The sequence below is a fragment of the Colias eurytheme genome, chromosome 9, assembly GCF_061535395.1.
Source record: "Colias eurytheme isolate Ceu_HAF_F1 chromosome 9, ilColEury1 Martin Lab GWU primary, whole genome shotgun sequence".
Lineage (NCBI taxonomy): Eukaryota > Metazoa > Arthropoda > Insecta > Lepidoptera > Pieridae > Colias > Colias eurytheme.
In genome coordinates this window covers 10381344-10404561 of record NC_142988.1, presented here as the reverse complement: position 1 = coordinate 10404561, position 23218 = coordinate 10381344, and the positions used below count along the sequence as shown (strand labels likewise).

The 23218-nt window shown below is 32.0% G+C and overlaps 1 protein-coding gene across 1 annotated transcript; it reads left to right on the top strand.

Annotated features, from left to right (window-relative positions):
* The first annotated feature begins 472 nt into the window (after positions 1-472).
* Positions 473-22129, top strand: LOC149906092 (uncharacterized). Its single transcript, XM_090105268.1, has 26 exons — positions 473-476; positions 1000-1155; positions 1716-1850; positions 1940-2004; positions 2283-2451; positions 2779-2955; positions 3278-3363; positions 3610-3843; positions 3975-4080; positions 4416-4634; positions 5041-5138; positions 5425-5506; positions 6140-6261; positions 6700-6772; positions 7194-7314; positions 7574-7688; positions 9514-9591; positions 10164-10333; positions 10817-10898; positions 11716-11796; positions 12336-12465; positions 12568-12649; positions 13007-13130; positions 14315-14371; positions 15316-15384; positions 21712-22129. The coding sequence occupies exons 1-26, from the start codon at positions 473-475 to the stop codon at positions 21811-21813; spliced, it is 2937 nt and encodes a 978-aa protein (XP_089961394.1). The 3' UTR covers positions 21814-22129.
* Positions 22130-23218: the final 1089 nt, after the last annotated feature.

Here is a 23218-nt window from a genome sequence, read left to right as displayed (position 1 = left end):
TAAATGCTAATAGTTTTGGACCTAATTTAAAATTTGATTTTCTATTTCATTGATACACGTTATTTTTTAATAGTTATTTATTTAATAAGATTTGTTATCCTTATGCATTGATCGTATATTTTTTGCAATATGCAGGTACTATTTCCATATACACTAGTTTTAAATATATTATATTTAGTCTGTGTTAGTTCATTGCTTTAGTTCATTGACCCTTAAAATCCCAATGCTGCGGTCTGCCTGAAATAGATATAACTAGTAACTACTAGTCAACTGATAGGCTAGCAAATTCTTTTTATTTTAAATTTCGTTTTTGACTTTTTTTTGAATTAACGGACACGGCGACGCTATATACTTTATATTTAATTTTAAAGTATTAATCTACTTGTGCTAACAGTAGCGCGATCACGATATAGGTACAGACCTATATCGTCTTGTTCCATCTCAATTATTATTGTCCATATTTACTTAACCAATGAGTAAATACTCAAAGTTAATTAACTGACAACTATCTGGATGTCCTTGTTTGTTATTGCAGGAATATAATTAGGTTTACATTCGTTATACATATATACGTCTAACGAGTGTTATTTTCCCAATGTATAAAGTTCTATACATGATGAAAGTTATTTGAAGACGAATTAATTAAAGTTATTTCATTGCGATAATTTTGATATAAGTATGTGTTTTTTATGATAACACTACACTATTCAATAATATATATTATAAAGGCGAAAGTTTGTAAGGATGTATAGATGTATGGATGTATGGATGTTTGTTACTCTTTCACGTAAAAACTACTGAACCGATTACAATGAAATGTAGCACACATATAGAGGGTAACTTGGATTAACACATAGGATAGTTTTTATCCCGGAAATCCCACGGGAACGGGAACTATGCGGGTTTTCCTTTGCAAACGCGGGCGAAGCCGCGGGCGGAAATCTAGTAAATAATAATCCTTAGATTAATAATCTATGTCACAAATTCTATGCTTTTTAGCTCTGTCATCAGTCAGCTATATAATCTTTATTGGAATGCAATGCATCTCAGCTTTTTTCTTCCATGAGCCATCGTATGTAGTGTTCTTACCTGAACACAAGAAAACATTTGACTTCGGATTTTCTCTTGCGTATTTGGAGAAGAACAGAACGTTAGGTAAGTCATTCATCGATTTTCTGGTATAAGTAATCTAATATCTACCACATGTTTTAAAAATTTGAAAATGAACACTCGGTCTTGTATTGATAATAATTGATATTCAACATGGCAATACTAAACTTCCGTGTGGCTTTTGTTCATAATCGTACCCAAATTACAACTCCATGTTTTACCAATGTATTCGTCTTTTGTCAATTTGGTCTGCAATGCTCAATCATAATGGTACGTTTAGACGCGTGGCAAGCAGCCTGGCAAGCAGACTGGCAAGCAGCCTGGCAAGCAGCCTGGCAAGCAGCCTGGCAAGCAGCCTGGTAAGCAGCCTGGCAAGCAGCCTGGCAAGCAGCCCGTCAAGTAGCCCGGCAGGCAGCCCCAAACAAATAAATACGGGCGCATGCACAAACAACATGTTTACATGCTTGTGCTCGTTGAATGTCACTTTGAACGCAAGCGTCTGAACCCACCATAATATATTGATCAAGATGAACATTAAAGAAAATCATGAATCCAGATCAGAGAATATTTTTTAAGAAAGGTCCTTAATTATTTTTTATTTTTAGTATCCGGGGCTCCACATGCCGATATTAATGGCGCTGTCTATTATTGTCCTGTCGAGGAAAGCGTACACAAAGATTCAGTTATTTGCTCAAAAAATGAAATAAATATTGACATTTTAGCGCAGAATTATAGCAGAGGTAAGTAAAGGGACTGAAAGTTACGTTTATACTTCAAAAATATTAGACAAAATGAAGGTAGTTTAATATTTTTTAATGTTGTGTTTTAGTACAAAGTCCCGATCAGAATTTTTGCCTTGGTGCTTCATTGGCCGTGTCAGATTCGTATGTTTTCGTAAGTACCTATTATTTATTTAGTATCTGAGAAATTGTTTATGTATTTTTTACGATAAAATATTTTTTTTATTTAAAGTCGCTATCTTACTGAAACATTTATTTTCAAAATTAACGCGTCAAATTATAATTGTTATTATTATGCGTAGCAATCCTAAGTAATAGTTATTTTAATAATATCAAACAACTGTACACTTGCTTTTCTTACATCTTTATAATATTCATTACCTTTAAGATTCATTACTCATGAAAATAATAAAAATACTATTTTTATTTCAGACATGTGCACCTCTATGGTCAAAGGAGGTCACCACGCTCAATAACACGCTCAAATATGGTGCATTTGGCACGTGTTTTATATCAGATGAAAGTTCTAGAAGGTATAAGGGCTTGCTTGAACAATATGAGAGGAGAGACTTTAATAATGTCGAAATATCACCGACGTTTGGTAAGATTTTTTATAACTATGTTTTTAAAAAAATAAACGAAATAAGGGTCAGAAAATTGTGTTGTTAATAACGTAGTCTCCCCAATCTGTAGCCGTTATATATCTTTTAAAATAAATAGCTTTCACTTCCTATATTGTTTCTATCAACAGTTAATAATTTTGAATTAGTTAAAATTTATAAATTCGTGTGACTTGATTATTAATAAAAGGAACATGAAAAAAGCAAAACAAAATATCCTTATAGCACAGATAAAAGTATACTTATAGCTTACGAACTTCTAAAGTTATTGTTTTCATGTATTTACATTGTTCTTGATTTATTTTCAGACAACATATATGGGGGTGTTGGATGGAGTACTCTAGTGGACAAAGAAAACGATTTAATCATAATCGCCAAACCAGCTCTGATAAGCAGCATCAGTTATATGTCTGCTTCAAAATTGGAAACATACGCAAAGGTCGTACCGCTTCATGTATCTGGTCTTCTCGAGTACTTGTATAAAGGTGAGCCTTTTTATTTTTATAGGAATTGTAAACAAATTACATTTTTATAAAGATATACAATATACATCAAAGAATGCTGTTGTTACGGGCCGTCAATTGAACTAGTAAATCGGAAGGTAAATGAAAGATACGGTTTGAATCTAGAGGGTATTCATCAGGGAGAAACTTCAATACCTCATTTCTAGTATTAATATAACGTAATTTTTTACCAATCTGGGTTGTACTAAAAAAGCTTAATTTAATTTAGAGAATTTCAATACATTCGATCCTTTCCTCCTTCTGATCTACAATTCTGATACAAAATCTGATTTTTATTTTTCAGGGCGTGCGTTTGCGGCTGGTACCTACTTCAGTAACTTTACCACATTATATGCCTTTAGCATGGAAAAGAATAAACGAACTGGGGCTGTTAGTAATGATTTACTTTAGAATTTTAGATGTAGACTAATAGCAGTATATTTATCTTACATTCTGGATAGCTTTTTTATGTAAATAACTAACAAGTCAACTGTTTCAAAACAAATACAAAGAATGGTTGTAATTTAATTTTAACTTTTAAGATCTTCGATAGTTTTTAAATCAGTAATAGCAATTTATCATTTAATAAAGATATTTTCACAATACACATTCAAACGAGACTCACATCTTTAACAGGTAGGCTTCCTCCAGTACGACAAAAAGTCAGAAAAATTAAGAGTACTCACAAAAGGGAACCGTACCGTATTATTCGAGAACAGGGTGGTTGGAGCCATGTTTGGTGCTGCCCTTCACAGTGTGGACATGACTGGTGATAAATTCTCAGAGCTGGTGGTTGGAGCTCCTGGAGAACCCTGCTGGGAGAATGGCCTTGAAGTTGGCGCTATATACATTTACTTAGGAGGTGATAAGGTAAGTCATAACTTTGTTAGTTATGTGGTTTTATATGCACAAAAAACATTTTCCAATCTTCACAATCATACAAACTTTCAATAGAATTAATAGTATTGTATAGCATAAAAAATAATAGCAATTTATTCCAGGCGAAATCAAAAAGAGAAGCAACTCTCCGCATTTGTGGAAATGAAGACAATTCCCGTCTCGGTACAGCTGTAAGTTCACTCGATTTAAACGAAGATAACTATCCAGGTAACTATATTTCTTATACTTCTTACAATACGGAATGTGCCACTAGGTATTTATTTATCTATCTATTTATCTATGTCTTCTCATATTATAAAGCTGAAGAGTTTGTTTGTAAGCGCTTTCAGTTTAATAGCCCATTTATAGAAGATGGCTTAGGCTGTATATTATGATCACACCAAGTCCAATTGGAGCCGACCAATGCGGGTAAAACCGCGGGGCATAGCTAGTATAACATAGTCTTAAATTCTTAATGTCTAGGATTCATTGAAAAACGCCTTGGAAAGCACACAAAGGAGTCTACATTAAAAACAAAAAGTGAAATATATAAACATTTTCAGAAATATTCATAAGCGCACCATATGAAGAAAATGGATACGGAGTTCTTTACGTTTTATCTGGTTATGAAATTTACAAGAAATATTTGAAAACACATCGAAGTTCTCAAAAAGTATTCGTCTCCGAACTGACATACGTCCAAAGAATTAGCAACAATCGCTTCTTTAATTTTGGATATAGTCTCCAAGCATTACCCGACTTCAATAGAGAAGGGGCAAATGGTATCGTATTTTTGTAAGAATTAATTATTTTAACAGAATTAAACATGCTTTCAGTACGAATAATATACTTACTTTTTACTTTATTTTTGAAGTGAAACTTCTTTATCGGGGTTGGAAAAAAATTTAGTGAACATTTTTCCGTTACGCGCCATCTTTTTCTTATCCCTACCACGTGTGATTCGACGTATTTCTGTAAAGTTGCATATAGTAAATTATTTTTTGAAAAATAAGGCCATAAAGAAGTTTCACTTTTTTATACCTATTCAAGTGTAGTTTGAAAAATACAAAATCTATGCGATACGAAGTTCTATAAAATAAAAACATTCCTATAACGTAAATATATTATCATCCTTCTAGCAATTCCTCTATCTGTGTAGTATTAATCTAAATCCTAAATGATTTTCAGCTTTAGCGATTGGAAGTCCGACGAGCGAACGTGTTATCCTGTACCGAAGTATTCCATTTATAACTGTGACGGTCTCAGCTAAACTTTTGGGCAAAGAGGTATAATATTATAAGTTTAAAGGTATAGATAGATTATGAGTGTTCTAGATGTGGCTTCAATTTACTTAGTAATCTTTATTTTTCTCGATATAATTTAATCATGCTATCTTACTTTAACTTCTAATCGTGTACGTGCGTTAGTGTGCCGTTTGTCAAGATCGAATGTTGTGTTCGTATCCTCTCTACATCTCTTTATTTACAATACCATCGGGAATAATATTCTACAATTTCATAAAGAAACACGAACATATACATATTTTTCAAACAATATTAATTTATTTTGCAGACGGTACACGAATTAGATACAAATTTCACCGTCCGTGTGGAAACAAGAGTGACATACCCAAAAAGAGTTAATATTAAAGCAAGTGAGTATTCGAATAATTTCGTTATCATTAACACTTTTGTATTCAATATAGGTTCCACTGGTTGTAATTGGCTAAACAAATATTTCTCCTGATTATTTATTGTGTATTTTTTTTATAAATACGTTTATTTTAAGCATTTTTAAGTGTCTCTTGGCTGATGATTAGTTTCAGTTATTTTTGAAAGTATTATTTCTTTAGTAGCGCTCCGAGGTTTCACCCGCGTGGCTCCGATCCTGTTGCTCTTAGCGTGATGATATATAGCCTACAGCCTTCCTCGATGAATGGGCTATCTAGCACCGAAAGAATTTTTCAAATCGGACCAGTAGTTCCTGAGATTAGTGCGTTCAAACAAACAAACAAACTTTTCAGCTTTATAATATTAGTATCCTACTACTATTATAAAGGCGAAAGTTTGTAAGTATGGATGTATGGATGTTTGTTACTCTTTCACGCAAATACTACTGAACCGATTACAATGAAATTTAGCACACATATATAGGGTAACTTGGATTAACACATAGGATAGGTTTTATCCCGGAAATCCCACGGGAACGGGAACTATGCGGGTTTTTCTTTGAAAACGCGGGCGAAGCCGCGGGCGGAGAGTAGATAATATAATCGTTCTACTTTCAGAATTGCTACAATCTGTAAGTCTAACTGCGAATGCTGCTAAGTCTTTTGATTCTGATGACTTCGTAATCAATCTATCCAATTCCAATCAGACTGTTTTCACAAATGACGTAACAGTTACTTTGGTAAGTCAAAAGTCCTTTGGATAAATGAAATAATTATAAAATAATCTTTTATTATCGCTACTTTAATTAGATATACATAGTTATTTAGATTTCTATGGATATAGTATTTCGGCGATGACGTCATGGTAACAATGTGTCCGGATGAAATTATTTCTTTTTCCCATCTCGAGACCATTTTTTTCTCTTAAAAGCTCCCTCTTCCCGAACTCGGATTGACCGTAATTTATTTTTCCTTTTATTTTCATCATATTCCCCTTCTTTTCTAATGGGTTTCATCCGACTGCGATTTTTTTATCTTTTTATTATTTTTAAAGGCCCCAGTCTAGACGTAAAAACAGTTATTATATACTTTTTTATAATTATAGATTTTTAACGGATTTAAAACACGAATTTAACCACTTTCGTTGTGGGTTCTGAAATGATTTATTTAAATTTCAGTATGACCAGCAACCGGGACTTTTTAAATTTCAAGCAGAAGTTAAAATTGATGAAGCAACTTTACATAAGAAAGGTGAATATTAAAAAAATGGTTGTTTTATGGAAATTAATTTGAATCAAGGATCAACAAAATTTGTGGGTAGTTAGAAGTGGGACCGATTTGTAACATGGCTGAAAAGTTAATAAACGCTTTCCTCGGCTGTAATATAAAAAATTAACATATATAAGTCTGTTATCTGTCTGTAAATCAATAAAGAATAATAAATATATCTGTCTGTAAATCAATAAAGAATAATAAATATATCTGTCTGTAAATCAATAAAGAATTTATGAATATGTAGTAGACTAATTAATACGAAAAAAATTGTAATAAGTTACAATCATGCAGTAACATGTGTGTAGTCTTTAAACATCCTTCCATGTAATCACAAACAAACACGTTCCATAGCATGTTTAGAAATAATAAAATATTTACATAATTCTTTTTTTTTCAGTTTTTGACAGCGCATTGGTGAGTTTTAGTGAGCAAAGCAAGACAAAAACCGTTCTCGATATAACACGAATAAGTAACGCCAGTGAACCTAATTTATCCATCGTCTACGATTGGTCTGGCCGGTTAGTTTTTATTTTTTTGTTTGTCCTTACTGTACTTCAATATATTTATACATATAATTTATAAGTAAAGCTTGTCATGTCTGTATAATCTTTGTTGGTATACAGAATAATTTTGAATCTAGTTACAACTACTTATCTACACCTAAAATATTACGCATGCGTAATTTTTTGCGAAATAAAGATTTTTTGTCTGAACCTAAGATATCATATACTTAGATAGCGTTGTCTAAAACACAATTTTTATTAATATTTATCACAGAGAAGAGCAATACGTGCTGGGGTCATCAACGTCAGAGGTCATGACAGTTGTAGTACAGAATGATGGAACAAATTCGGATTGGTCTTGCGCATGGATACGAGTTTCTGGTGCCCCCGTACGTATCTAATCTTTTTTTACTAATATTAGTAGTATTGTACAGGGTTTCCCAAGAATGGTAGTACGTACCAACGTGCGTCCTCTCGCCCAAAAAATTCTGACCCGCCTCGCGATCTTCGCCATTTTTTTTAGGTACGTCAAATTGACTTTGTCCGCGCGGTAAACCACGTGGCACAACAGGTAGGTACCTAAACTTTTTTTTAAGTTAAGGTAAAACTTAAAAAAAAATATTTCTGTACCTGATGTACAGGTTTATCTGGTAATATTACGTTTATTAACAAATAATGATAATGTTATAAAATTAAATCTTTTGTGATAGTTGGACGCGTTTATCTCAGAAATTACTGGTACCGTCAAATGTGGCTACTTGACCTTTACTTGGCAACTTGACCACACCTTCCGTTTAACAACAAAATATCAAATTTTGTAGAATTGAAAGCAAATTGACCTAACGTATCGATGTTGGTAGGTTTTTAAAATATTAATTGGTAACATATTTTAATTTTAAAGCGGTAGCACTGTTGGTTCTCGCAATATAACGTATCGAAGTGTGACTGTGACCAAGGATCTTTTGCCGGTGTCAGTATTATTATGTTTGTAGAGCTTAAACTGCACCTCTCAGGTGAGTACAGTTTTGATATGTTGTGTAATAAACCCTAGAGATTGATTTTACAGTGGGAACTATCCAATTTTAGGCTCATCTGTCGAAATATTTGCTTGGGCATTGATGCCTCAGGTTAGGTCAAGTTGCCATTGACCGCTGCGTGGCAACTTGACCGACGCCTAGGGTTGACACAAAAAATAACGTGACTGCATTTTTTCATTTTTTTATCTGTTTCGAGTTTTGCATAGTAAAATCAATAAATTTGCTGCAAATTTCGGACAATCCAGATACTTATACTCTCTTTGATGACAACGATTTAGCATATTTCTAATGAAAAATAAATGTTTCCTTACCTATTAATAAATACCTATAGGTATTAAGTAATATACATATACATATGTATTAAATTTAGTTTAATAAATAAATAGTTCATTAAAATTTGTGTCTTGTTTGTGACAACCCTATCCGACATGTAATGCTTTGTATGAAATCATTACAAATCCCGTGGCAACTTGACCAGGTAGCCAGAGCCTAACAGTTTATTGTAAAGCTTCGGGCTGCAATATTTAAAAAGTCGAAGACTTAAAAAGTAATAGCAACTTAGCCTAAAACAAGAATGTTAACCTATGAAAACTGATGTGTAAGGTCAAGATACCACATCAGTGTCAACTTGACCTGTATTACGTTTATTTGTAAATAATGTCAGATTCAATATATTTTAAAGAAATACCTAGTAAAAGTGAATGATGAAATCATTCATGACATGAACAAATCATAAAATGTTAATAAAAGTTTAACATAAATAAGTTAGCTAAGAAAAAGTAAAAAAATGTGGTCAAGTAGCCACATTTGACCGGTACTTAAACATTGCTGTTTAACAAAGAGCCTAGGCTATTAATGAATTATTTGTTTTAATAAGAACTTATAACGTAATAGCCAGAAAAACAATATTGGATAAGAAAATGAAATTCTATTTTAATAGACGTAACGAAGCAATAATCTGATATGGGTATAATCTCTTAATTCTTTAGACTAATTAGGATACGTACAATGACGTATATAAGAGCAGAATAAAAACACTATTTGGATTTATTTTAAGAATGAAAAGAATAGTAAGTAAGATCATTTAGTGCAAAGTGAAATAGACCCAATTTAAAATAAAAAAGAAAACATTTAATTGCTTCCTCGTCATTAATTAAATATAATTAATTTTTCTCAGGTTGCAGTTTTAGAGTGTGATCAACCTCAAGACTCTTGGTACAAATGTAATTTCTTTAATCTAGATAGACATGAAAAGGTTAGTGAATTTTCATGAAATTATATATCTTCTTTGCACTCAACTATAAGAGTATGTATTTATTTTGATGGATTTGATTCATTTTATTTCTAAATTACATTTTAATTCATTTTATTACAAGAAGAAAGGCTAGGCCATGCCCATACTCGCTATGTGAATTCCCATGTCCCCTAGTGGGATAAGGGGCAGATGCATTTATACATCTGTTTCACTGATCGATTTTCTTTAGGGACAAGTAGGTGATCAGCCTTCTGTGTCCTGCCAGACCGAGACATTTTTTTCTTCGTCTCCACCGGGAATCGAACTTAGGACCCCTCGGTGTTACGCTCACGCGTCAACCAATGTACCAAGGAGGCGGTCATAAAGTGTAGTATAGTACACGCTATGCTGTGTAAAAAGTCTGATTAAATAATAAAAACTTTTAACCCTAAAAAGTACTTTACTATATTTTTTATTGGCTCATTGCTTAATGCTTAGTCTAATTAATCAAGTGAAATAAATATTCGTGCACAAAATAGAATAGAAATACAATAATCATATTGATGTGTGCAATAAAAATATAAGTCTTCCAGCGTTTATTAGATATTATCTTGGATATGAGCACATTATCAAACAAAGATGAAAAACTGAAAGTCGAAGTATTGCTGTTCAATACATGTGAATCGTCACGAAGCAATGCCACATCGAGCAGTTTCAAGGAAATAAAATATAAACTTAATCCTAGTGATATAATCGTTGATGGGTAAGTAAGAATGAAGAAAACAAATTGTTTAGTAATATTACCTATATAAAAAAAAGTTTATTTTAGTTTGTCTAGTAATTCTAAAATAAGAACGTGTGTGCCGAGTACAGGTGTCAGAAGAGAAACTTATTTGGCAAGATTCAAAGATAACTTCAAATTTTACCCTCAACGCGCCTAAAAAAGTTTCACTTCAATAATACAGTTTAAAATTTAAATAATAAAAAAAATATATTAAATATATAAGTGTTATTTAAATCACTACATAGTATAAAACAAAGTCGCTTTCTCTGTCCCTATTTCCCTATGTCCCTTTGTGTGCTTAAATCTTTAAATCTACGATAGAGATTTTGATGCGGTTTTTTTTAATAGATAGAGTGATTCAAGAGGAAGGTTTTAGTATATAATTTATAAGGTTTTAGATAAAGCGGGCGAAGCCGCGGGCGGTAAGCTAGTAAATTATATTTTATTTCTATGAATTTACAGAATGTATCAAGACCAAAACATAACGGCCAGTAAAATACAAAGTGAGGACGACACTGACATCGAAACTTCAGTTTTATATGTGGTAAGATATTCTATCAAATACATTTACTTTTAATTATCAATGATAATATTTTATTTTAGCCCAAAATTTATCCAAATTTAATGTTAGGAAAACCTGATACTGAGTCCACCTCTTTATAAGTTAATGAATGAAGTTGGTTAATGAATGAGCATGAGAGTCAATGAGCGAAACTGAGGCCCTGGAGAGTAACCATGACATCCTAAAGCATTAATTTCCAGTTTTAAAAAATGACCTATAATGTAGCTTCATCACTTTCCCATACTGGAATTAATACTGCTACAATACATCATTGTAAACCCCCTGTATTAGGTAAAGACAAACAAAAGACAGATTGTTTTGTCCATATAAACTCGATCACTAGAAATGCATCTTACCCTCACAAAAGGATAAAGGATTTCACACAAGCCTGATTCAAGAGGGGAATGAACCATAATGTTTATCTGAGTGCCTATTCATTGGAGGGTTATCAGTACTTATTCATGTTATTTAAATTAATCGATTTAAAATTGAGTGTAGTTAATAGTTATAGCTCTCAGTACTTATGGGTCAAATAAAACAGAGCATTTTTAACACATCAAAGGTAGAAAGAACTAAAATGCAGTGGAATTGAGAACTCAAACCTTTATGAAGTCGGTTAAACAACAACGAAAATATAAAAAAATGTTTACCCTAGATATTCCGTAAATCTACAAAGCTCTCTTTAATACGATATAATTTCAACGAAACGATACTTCACGAAAAAATACACATCAGAAATCTCTTTGAATACGTAAACGATATGTTATTTGATTTATAATAATACATTTTTCACTCACAGATAACAAACAATGGCTCAGTGTTGTGGGAATCTGTTACCGCCCAATTCTCTGTAAATCCAATATTTATGGACAATTTTACGGTAAGTGTGTTATTATATTCTTTACTGAGAGCTGAATTAAGGGTATATGACGTGTAGAATTTGGCTATACGATATTTTTTTTTTTTTTTTTCAAAATATAATAATAAAAATAGTTTGGCCGTCCACACAATGGGCAGCGTTGGCCCAACAAACGATTGTCGATGATTGCCGCTACTCCTGCGATTATGAATAAACATCTACAATGACAGCCAATCATAAACATTTAGGTCTTCTACACTATCGTGATTGCCTCTGCTCGCCCAACGGTGCCCATTGTGTAGAGGGATAAGACGAAACCATTGGGATGTTACATTCCATAAACTGTAATAAAATGATGGTCCTTTATGTACGTAGTAGGTATATATCTGTCAACTGTGTTTATATAGAGGTATAATGTGTGGGCAATTGAATTTATAGTCTTATTGTATCCCATAATTATTAAAAAAAATATGAGAGTTATATTTGTTTTATTTACATTCACATCAAAAAATCCTACACGTTTTATTTAGCAATCGTTAATGCATTTTTTTTATTTCTAGATAATTTCTCGGTCTATAAATTGTCAGCTTGATAAAGAAACGAATCTCTCATACAGCTGCGTTTTAGATTTAAAACCAAAAAACAATGTTAAGATTGTCGCTTCAACAAAAATTCCGAAGAAAAATATAAGTGAGTAACAATATTATACATAAAAAAATGTTTGCATTATTTTTTTTTTTATATTTATGAGGTCTTTTCAATATCTGTGCTAAATGCAATTTTAATTTTCAGTGAACCTTTTTAAAAATAACCGCATATTTGTCGAAACTGTACTAAAATTGTCGCTAAATGGATATTATATTGTAACGAAAACGTGAGTACACAAATATATTACTTACTACATATTTGGGAATGTAAGGTCTTTTAATTATATTAATAATTATTAAATTATTGTTACATACCTTTCTAATGGCGCAGACATTCGCACCATTTCCACTATTAATAACAATTATTTTCTCTCCTTAGAAAAATCTTACAATATTGTTAATATGAAACCTCCAGATATATTATTTCAATTACAATTAAAAGAAAAGCAAAAACTTCGATTCTATATTAATTATGAATGATAAATATTTAAAATCAAATTTAAACAAAGCACCATTTTTTTCTACAAAGTTTATTCACCTCTTGACTGTTCCATTTTTAAAATCGTATTTTTTTTTAATTTCAGCTTGAATACAACACTTTTTTATCAGAACGACATAACATTCGGCCAAAATAGAAACCTCGTAATATTGATTGCGAGTATTTTAGCTGCCTTACTGTTAATTGTCGTTATTTTTGGACTGTATAAGGTATGTGATTTTTATAATCTACTAGCGGTCCGCCCCGGCTTCGCCCGAGGTACATGTTTACGTTTTCTCTACATAAGAACCATCCTCGTACTTCAAGGAATATAATAAAAAAAGAATTATCGAAATCGGTTCAGCCGTTCTCGAGTTATGCGCTTACCAACACATTTTGCGATTCATTTTTATATATAAGATCTATTAACCATGAAAATTTAATGTAGTTTAGAATCTATAATAAATATAACTTAAAAAAACTCCTTTTACTTTACATAGAAGATCGACATGGTAAGTATAAATGAAAATCTTTATTTCAGAGTACAAACCTTGTAGTAAATTTTGTCAAAAATAAACTTGCTTCTAGACAAGAAAGGTAGGAAAGGGATAATGTAATAGGATTTTGACCCGCATATTTCGTTCTAGCGATAAGTAGTGATGAACAAAATTCGACTTTTTTTAATGTATGAAGTATTTGAATAGAGTAAAATAAATAAAATGAAGTACACAAAAGATGTAAAATTAATATTTTTTTTTAATATTGGTTTTTGGTATTTGTAATATTGATGTAAGTAGGTATATTTTTGTCAGTTTATTTTTATCTGCATAAACATGAATACAATTAGTTTAAAATAAGTTATAAAATCGCTTGTGAAGTGATTTGAAACATTCTCATAAAAATATATATATTCTTACATTTCGATTTATGGGTTCACTGAAAATGCACTCGGGATAAACGCTTGCGAATGAAGGAAAACAGGCATTTTCGTAATAGATTCAGAAAATATTTTCACATTTTATAAAATAAAAAAGACAGATTCTGGAATAAGTACATAAATTATAACTTTATTTAATAGTTATATTATGTCTAAGGTGATCTTGACGTTCATAATATTTGTTTTATCTTTATCTACAACTAGCTGCGCCCCGCGGATTCACCCGCGTGGCTCCGCTCCTGTTGGTCTTAGCGTGAATAGCCTATAGTCTTCCTTAAAATTGGGCTATCTAACACAAATAATTTTTCAAATTCCTGGTATTAGCGCGTTCAAACAAACAAACAAACTTCTGGTTTATAACAATGTACCTACCTACTTACTATGACTACTTAACTATTAAATTATTTACTGATTTGCACAGCGAATCTCAAATGAAATGTATTTTTCAACAACAATGATTTTAAATTTCACTTTCAGGCTGGATTTTTCAAGAGAGCTAACAAAAAGAAGTTGAACGACTTACGGGCGAGTGTTGTAAGTTATCTATTATCAATTATTATTATCTGTATCAGTAATCTTTTTTACCTTAGCTTACTACTATAGCAATCTACATATTTCTGTAGAGTATTCTTGTCATTTTTTTATCTTATACTAGCGGTCCGCCCCGGCTTCGCCCGTGGTATTTTCTCTACATAAAAACCATCCTCGTACTTCAAGGAATATAATAAAAAAAGAATTATCGAAATCGGTTCAGCCGTTCTCGAGTTATGCGCTTACCAACACATTTTGCGATTCATTTTTATATATAAGACTAGCGGTCCGCCCCGGCTTCGCCCGTGGTACATGTTTACGTTTTCTCTACATAAAAACCATCCTCGTACTTCAAGGAATATAATAAAAAAAGAATTATCGAAATCGGTTCAGCCGTTCTCGAGTTATGCGCTTACCAACACATTTTGCGATTCATTTTTATATATAAGATTAATTAGAGTTCCGTCAAGAGTCAAGATCCTTATTCTCAGGAACGCGTGAAAATACCTTCTCTAAGCTTACTAATAGTTCTTATGATTTGTTTCCTAATTTCCTTCCAAATAACTTAAAGATATCTATCTATTCATAAAGACAATAATATTATGTATTACGCAGCACTAAATAATTTAATCATTTCATACGAAGAACAAATACTAATATGTGCAAATCGTTAATTAAACCAATCAGTTGGGATTATCAAGCAATTTTACGTCTAGAAATTTCGAGAAACTCATTAATACTTACACGCTGAATCGACTAAATTTGTACCTCGTAAATTTTCTGTATATAAGGTTTATTCAAAATTTTGTTTTAAGAATTATAATGGTATTGGAAGCTCAAACGATTCAAAAATGGTCACAAATAATTCAATTCGCCCATTTTAGTTTTATAACGTATAATTTACTTTATCTAGTTACTAACTCTTTTTCTTTATTTCATAATTTCAGAAAAGACCTCTTCCACCTCTGAGTGCCGGTACCTCAAATTCACAGCAGACTAACAGTAGCGGAGATGATGTAAGTTTAAATACTTTTGTTGTAGAATTTTAATACATACCTAAATAACTTCTTCCAATAAGTATCTATGCATAGCGGTCGTAGATATAAATATATAAACAGATAAATATTTCAGAACAATTTTCACTACTAAGCTTTCGCTTGTTATGGAAACCAGAAGGCAGATTGTTGTTATCTTGTTGGTATAGTCAATAAAAACCCAGGTGCACGTTTTACAAGAAAAACTTTATTAAGATGAAAAATATACGTGTTACACGAGCAATGTTCGCAGAGAAAAGGAAGTACAAAACAAAATGTTGCCATTACATAAAAAGTGACCACAGATTATTGAAGGCGCAAATTTATTACAACACAGATAAACATACATATTATATAATTATAAATAAATACTTATATAGATAATCAACACCTAGACACAGAACATGTATGTTCATCACACAAATATTTACCCCGGGTGGGAAACGAACTCCAACGAAGCCAACCGGTCAGTCAATATATTATAGGTATATAAGTTTAAAAAATATCTATATATTTATTAAACTGTGGTGATTGAGTTTGATATCTATTATTTCCATATATGAAGACTTATTTATATATCGTGTTTAAAACTATACTTTAATTGTACCTATGCCATATTATGTACTGCAAAAAACGAGACTATACCTAATATATTCCAGGTAAATGAATACTTTCAATAATATTTTCCAGAAAGCAGCCGATCGCAAGAGTAAAATTGAATCGATGCGTGAAGATTCAGACTAAGTGTAAGTGTTTTGAAATTAAATACTTTATAGCGGATGAAAATGATTCTATTTATTCATTTATAATACAATAGATAACTCATAATTCTATTAAAATTATATTAACAATCGCTAAATTATATGAGAAATTACGTTTATAACGATTTCCATATGCCACGGTACAAACAACATTTTAGTATTAAGGTCCTGATTGCGTCTTGAACACTTAAAAAACCGTTAAAAAGCGTTTAATTTCAAAATAACTCGCACAAAAATAATAAGCATCAAACGCTGCCTGCTTGTATATACATATCAACTTGAAATTCTGAGTCATTTCTGTAATTTTACATTGACGTTTTTGGTTTAGTTTTGATTTAGGATAATTAAAACAACGTAATTCTTGTATATTATGTATATTCTATTTGGATTTATATACATATATAATTATTGAAATTGCTTTCTTAAAAATTCATTCATTGTCATCTGTCTTCTGAGTAACATTGTCATCTGTCATCTGAGTAACGATAAACATTTGCTGCTGAGTTTTTAATGTATTAAAAATAGATGAGTGTGTGTTTCATAGTGCGGTTTTTAAAAACGTGTTAAAGTGAACTGTGAAAACTAAGTTAAGTAAAAGAATAAACTTAATGAACTATAATTTTGGCGTAAAAAGGCACATTTTGTTTTCTATTTACAACATTTTTTTACAAGCTTAAGGTAAACGGAGATAAAATAAATAATTGAAGTTTCTGTCAGATGAAGTTATTGACATTTCCGCCTTCCAAAGACAACAGATCGCTGTCGTACTGACGTGCTTCAGTGTTGCCATCACCAAGAAATTACCCAACTATAGGCCAAATTTTACTTTATTTTTATATTAAAAATAATAAACTAAATATGGGTCTATTATGTGAGGCATGTAAAAATAGCATAAGTGTCACGCAGAGACGCATAAAATGTACTACATGCGCGCTTGTTTTTCACTCGGAATGCGTTGATTTTGGGAATAATTCTACTTCCATGCGTACCCAATGGAAATGCCCTAGTTGCACGGCTGCCTTACGCAAAGGAGGCGACAACAGTAATACACCAGTTCGCGGCGGTATGAAGAATACAGTTCATCAACAGCAGAGCCAACCATCTTCGGATGTCAGCGGACAAAGTTCGAGAGCTACACCGGAGTTCAATCCCCCATCTACCACCAATGCAGCCCTAACGACACCCGAATTATTAAGCTACCTACTTTGAACAATTGCTGGATGAAAAACTGAAAAAGATAAAAGAAGATTTTCTGGATGAAATAAAAAATTGTTTATTAAAAAAAATCAAGAATGAACTTACGGAAATGTCTACGGAAGTTAAAACAATTAAGGAATCCTACGATATGCTTCAATCTGAACATTTAGATCTCCAACAAAATTTTGAAAAGTTAGAAGCTGTAGTTCTAGACAAAAATAATCAAATGGATGAGTTACGTAATCTCATGAACAAACAGCAACAGTGGTCGCGGCAATGGAATTTGGAAATAATTGGTCTACCCGAAAAAACAAACGAAGATCCTAAACAAATAATTACTGAAATTGCGAAATATGCGGGTATAATATTATGCAGCGATCAAATTGAATTTGCTCACAGAGTCCAACCATTTAAAAATATACCTGGGCGTCCCAAGCCGTTAGTCGTAAAACTGAAGGACCGCCTATACAAAGATAAAATTCTTTCTGGCATACGTAAGAAAAAGGGTATAAATACTAACAATGTTGGTGTGGAAGGTCCTACTACTAAGTTTTTCGTCTTTGAACACCTGACTCCTGAGAACAAGGCCCTCTTGAAACAAACTAAGGATCTGGCTGTTCAGAACTCTTATAAATTTGTATGGGTTAGAAATTGTAACATTTTTTTAAGAAAATCAGAAGAATCTCCAGCTTTATGTATAAATTCAAAGCGGGATCTACAAAAAATTGTATAATTAAGCCGAATATATTAATTAATTTATCAACTATTATTCTTGCTGCTGATAAAATGTTCACTTTTAAGTTTATAATTATACCCGTAGAATATGTTAATATCTCCCATACATCTTCATACACACACACTTTTTTCAATACAAATAACACACATAAATTAACAAAACCACTAATAGCCGAATTAAATAACATGTTTTTAGTGTCGGATATTAATTATTTTAGTTCCTATTTAAATTATAGTAATGGCTAATAACATTAATTTCTTCTATCAGAACGTAAGAGGACTTAAAACTAAAACACATGAATTTTATAATAATATTCTTTTGAACAATTTTGATGTCATTTTAATCACGGAAACATGGTTAGCGGAAGGTATTTTTGATAGGGAGTTGTGTGATGACCGCTACGATATAATTAGAAATGACCGAGACTGTACTACCTCAACAAAAAAACGAGGTGGAGGTGTAATGATTTGCTGTAACAAGATCCTTCAAGCTCAAGTTATGACTGATTGGAGACCTAAGGCCGTCGAATGTCTGTGGGTGAGTATACCTTCAACAACTGTCCTATCACACAATAATCGAGGTCTCCATATCTGTGTAGCTTATATACCTCCAGATAAAAATCAGGCCCGAACCCTTCAAATGTTTACTGCATCAGTATCTAAATTACTCATTGATTTTCCTAGAGATAATTTCTTAATCTTTGGTGACTTTAATTTGCCAAATGTCAAGTGGTCCCCAATTAATGTTATGCAGTTAAAAAAAGGCTCTATTGAAATGCAGACTGCTGCTTCTGACTTCTTGGACATGTGTAGTATTTCCGGTCTAGATCAGTACAACTTTATAACAAACGACAAGAATAACATACTCGATTTAATTTTTTCTAATTTCCGAATAGATGTCAGTAAAGCGTCGGGACCTTTGGTACCTGAAGATATATATCACCCTGCTTTGGAAATAGATATTTCTGAACTAAGTATCAAATACATAAAGAAATCAAAGATAGTCCGTTACAATTTTTACCGTGCTAACTATTCGGACGTTAATGATTTTCTCTCAAAAATTAACTGGCCATCCATTTTAATAGGTGATCATATCGATGATATAGTTGATGTGTTTTACAGGATACTAAATGAGTGTTTTGTCACACACGTTCCAAAAACATATAAATCTGTGAAAAACTTTCCCCGGTGGTACAACAAAGCATTAATACATATAATAAAAGATAAATTAAAACTTCACAAAAGATGGAAAAAATACAAAAATCCCCTTGACTACGATGAATTTAGTCTACTTCGTTCGAGGCAAAAGATTCTACAGGAAAAATGTTTTTCACTCTACCTTGATAGAATGCAATCGTATATTCAGAAAGATCCGACTTGTTTTTGGTCGTACATAAAATCTATAAAGACGGGCTCAAAAGGATATCCTAAAAGTATGATTTATAAAAATAAAATTTTTTGTACCGAAACAGACATATGCACTGAATTCAATAAACACTTTCATAGCATTTTTGATGAACCTGCGAAGTCATATGAAGAATTCAACCTTCCAGTTTCGTGTCCGAATAATGAACTTATCTCTAATATTTCTTTCAAAATTTCTGAGGTTAAACGTGTTTTAAAGTCACTTAAAGGGAAAAAGGGCGCAGGTAGCGATGATATACCACCAATTTTTCTAAAACAGTGCTCTGAAACTTTAGCGTTACCCTTGTCCATTATATTTTCGTTGTCAGTAAACCATTTTGGTGAGTTTCCTTCGAAATGGAAGGAAGCTCTTATTGTCCCTATATACAAATCGGGTCCTAAAAACCATATTATCAATTATAGGCCGATTTCTATATTAAACTCACTCAGTAAAGTTTTTGAAAAACTTATACATCTTCGAATAAGTCCTTTAATATATAAATTCATTCCACCAGAACAGCACGGCTTTATAAAGGGACGCTCTACCGTAACAAACTTATCTATACTTACAAAAAATTGCAACAACTGGATGGGGGTAATCAAGTGGATGTGATCTACACGGATTTCGAAAAAGCATTCGACCGTGTAGATCACATCATACTTCTTAAAAAACTATATGCTATCGGTATACGAGGTGATCTATATCGATGGATCTGTTCTTATATCAGTAAAAGAATGCAGGCTGTAGTGATTGGAGGAGCTAAAAGTAACTTCGTAAATATCATATCTGGAGTTCCGCAGGGCTCAATACTTGGACCTCTTTTGTACAACGCTTATTTGTTTGATATTTTCACCTGTTTTATCCACTCTAAATATCTAATGTATGCGGATGATAAAAAAATCTATCTTGCTGTTGAATCTATTAATGATTGTAAAAATATTCAAAGCGACCTTACTAATTTAGAAGCCTATTACTTATAGAAAAAATAGAATTACTGTCAATATTAAAAAATGTCAAAAAATATCAATTACTAGAAAAAAGGCACCCATTTCATTCACATATACATTAAATGACGATCCAATAAAAGAAGTCAACTGGGTGAAAGATCTTGGTGTAATTATCGATCAAAAATTAAGTATGACACAGCATATGGACTTAGTCGTGAATAAGGCGCTTAAACAACTTGGGTTTATCAAACGCACTTGTAAAAGTTTCAAAAATATTAGTTGTATCAAAGTTTTGTATTCTACATTTGTCAGGAGTATACTCGATTATGCCTCAAATATTTGGTCTCCATATTACGCTCAACACGTAAATAGAATAGAATCTATCCAAAAAAGGTTTTTAAGGTTTTTGTGTTTTAAAGCTAAACACTGCTTCAACACATATACGGATGTTTGCTTATATTTTAAATTAGAACCATTACAACTTAGACGTATTAAAAATGACTTATTATTTCTTCATGCTTTATGCAATGGAAGAATTGATTCTTCGGAACTCCTAGAACTGGTGTATTTCAACACCCCTCAGTTTAGAACTCGTCACACATCATTATTTTACACTCCTAATTCTAGTAGTAATTACGCAAAGAATCGAATTATGTGTAGAATTTCTCATATATACAATAAAGACTATAGAGAACTAGATGTTTTCCTTTTATCAAAGCAAAGATTTATAAAAGAAATTAACAAAATTCACATACAATTCGGCTTTAGTACTAACATGCAAGTCCAGACAACCACACATTCACATCACACTAACACTCACACACACATACACACACGCACACAAAGGGAGATTTCAGATTTAACTGTTTAATTATTCATTAACCTTTCTTTAGATATTATATAATTCACCAAAACATGTAATACACTCCTTTCTGATAATATGTCATTTAAAAAATTAACTTAGCTAAGTAGTAATCTTAATTGGCTCTTAGTTCAGTACTAATATATTAAAAATTGTTACTTATTGTAATGCTGTATGATTACAAATAAATAAATAAAATAAAAAATAAAATAAAAAGTTAATTATTATGCTACTGCGGAAGGAAGCTTAGTTTTTATGCTACTGCAGAAGGAAGCTCCTTCTGCAGTAGCATAAAAAGGTATGGAAACTATGAATTCCGCCCGATCGTTTCCAAATTGCTTCAGTGTGTCCTTTTTGGTACATTAACTGTATTTATTTTTTTAACGAATATTTTCTCTTTAGACAGAGTTTGCAGTGATTGAGGCGGTAGAAGAATATATGATGGTGGATTTTATTCAGACTGAAACGCAAGATAAAGCCACGCTTATTGGAGAAGACCAATAGTTTTCTAGAGAAAACCTCTACCAAACGTTTCGAAGAGATCGCATTTTTAGCGATAAGGCCAGCATTTTACGTGTATTTAACTGACTTCAAAAAAAAGGAAGAGGTTCTCAATTCAGCCAGTTCTTTTTTGTATTGTTTGTGTCCTTTCGTATTGTTTTAGTTACTGGTGTGAATAAAGTTAAAATATATTTGCGTAATATTGTAGGTATACCTAAGTACTAAAATGGTCAGGTTGTGAAAATTTTACAGCATCTTGACTTGGTCGTATTTTTACTCAGTATTATTTTATTTTAAGCTTATTATACTGTACTTTTAGTAAGATAGATTTATTTTATAATACCTAATATTAAAAGTAAAAGCTTAATACAATCTATACCAAAATTTATTTTAAAACCATTCATCCCATATAAAATGTACAGGGTGTCCCACTATCAGTATACTAAGCGCGAAGGTTCTTGTAGACTTGCATACACTGATCACGTAAAAAATACATAAACAACAAAATTACGCCAAAAATTTTTGCCAAATTTTTCCTTAAAATTCATGTTTTCTTCTCTAGCTTCGCGCAGCCGGCATATACCGCTTCGCTAATCTGAGCGTTTTGTCTATAAAAACTCCGTGCGGGTGGCAAAGTTGGGCGGGTTGCTTGTTAGGGGTGTACACAAAGAGTTTTAAGAATTCATTTATTTGAAAAAAAATGCATCTGGAATTTTATAAGTATTTTTTACGTACTCAGCGTGTGCAAAACTATAACCTCCATTTAGCTTAGCATAGAAACGGTGGGGCACCCTGTATATATCGATGAGTCTACGATTGTTACCCACGCGTCCATTCATCTAAAATAAACCATATCTCTATTTATAGATATATGTATAGCAAAGGGACACATTTGGATACATTTGTATTGTGCATATTAAATGATATATTGTACTTCCCGTATTATAAAATGATGGTCAATAAATATAAAACAATGGAACAGCAGTGGAATGAAACAATCACTAAATAGGTATGACGTCACGATATTCAGAATATTTATTGGAACGGCATAATACCTTTTCCTTGTACATCTGTTTTCTGTCCCTAAGAGGTTTGCTAATGTACAGTGTGTGAAACAGCGTAATTGGTTTGAGTAAATGTTATTAACAGCTCACATGTAATTCTGAGAATCTTATCGTGTTGTTGCAAATTGCCATCAAAACAAATGAAGATAATATAAGAGCTTTTAGACTATTTATTTTGTACTATTGATCTTATATAAATAATTTAATGATATTAAATCATTAATTTAAGGTTGCAGTTATTTATTATGTTGCCATTTCGTACATCCTCTGTAGCTTGTGTTTAAGCAGTATTATTTCCAGTATGGAAAACTGACAGCACTATATCTAGTTCGTCTAGCGTCATC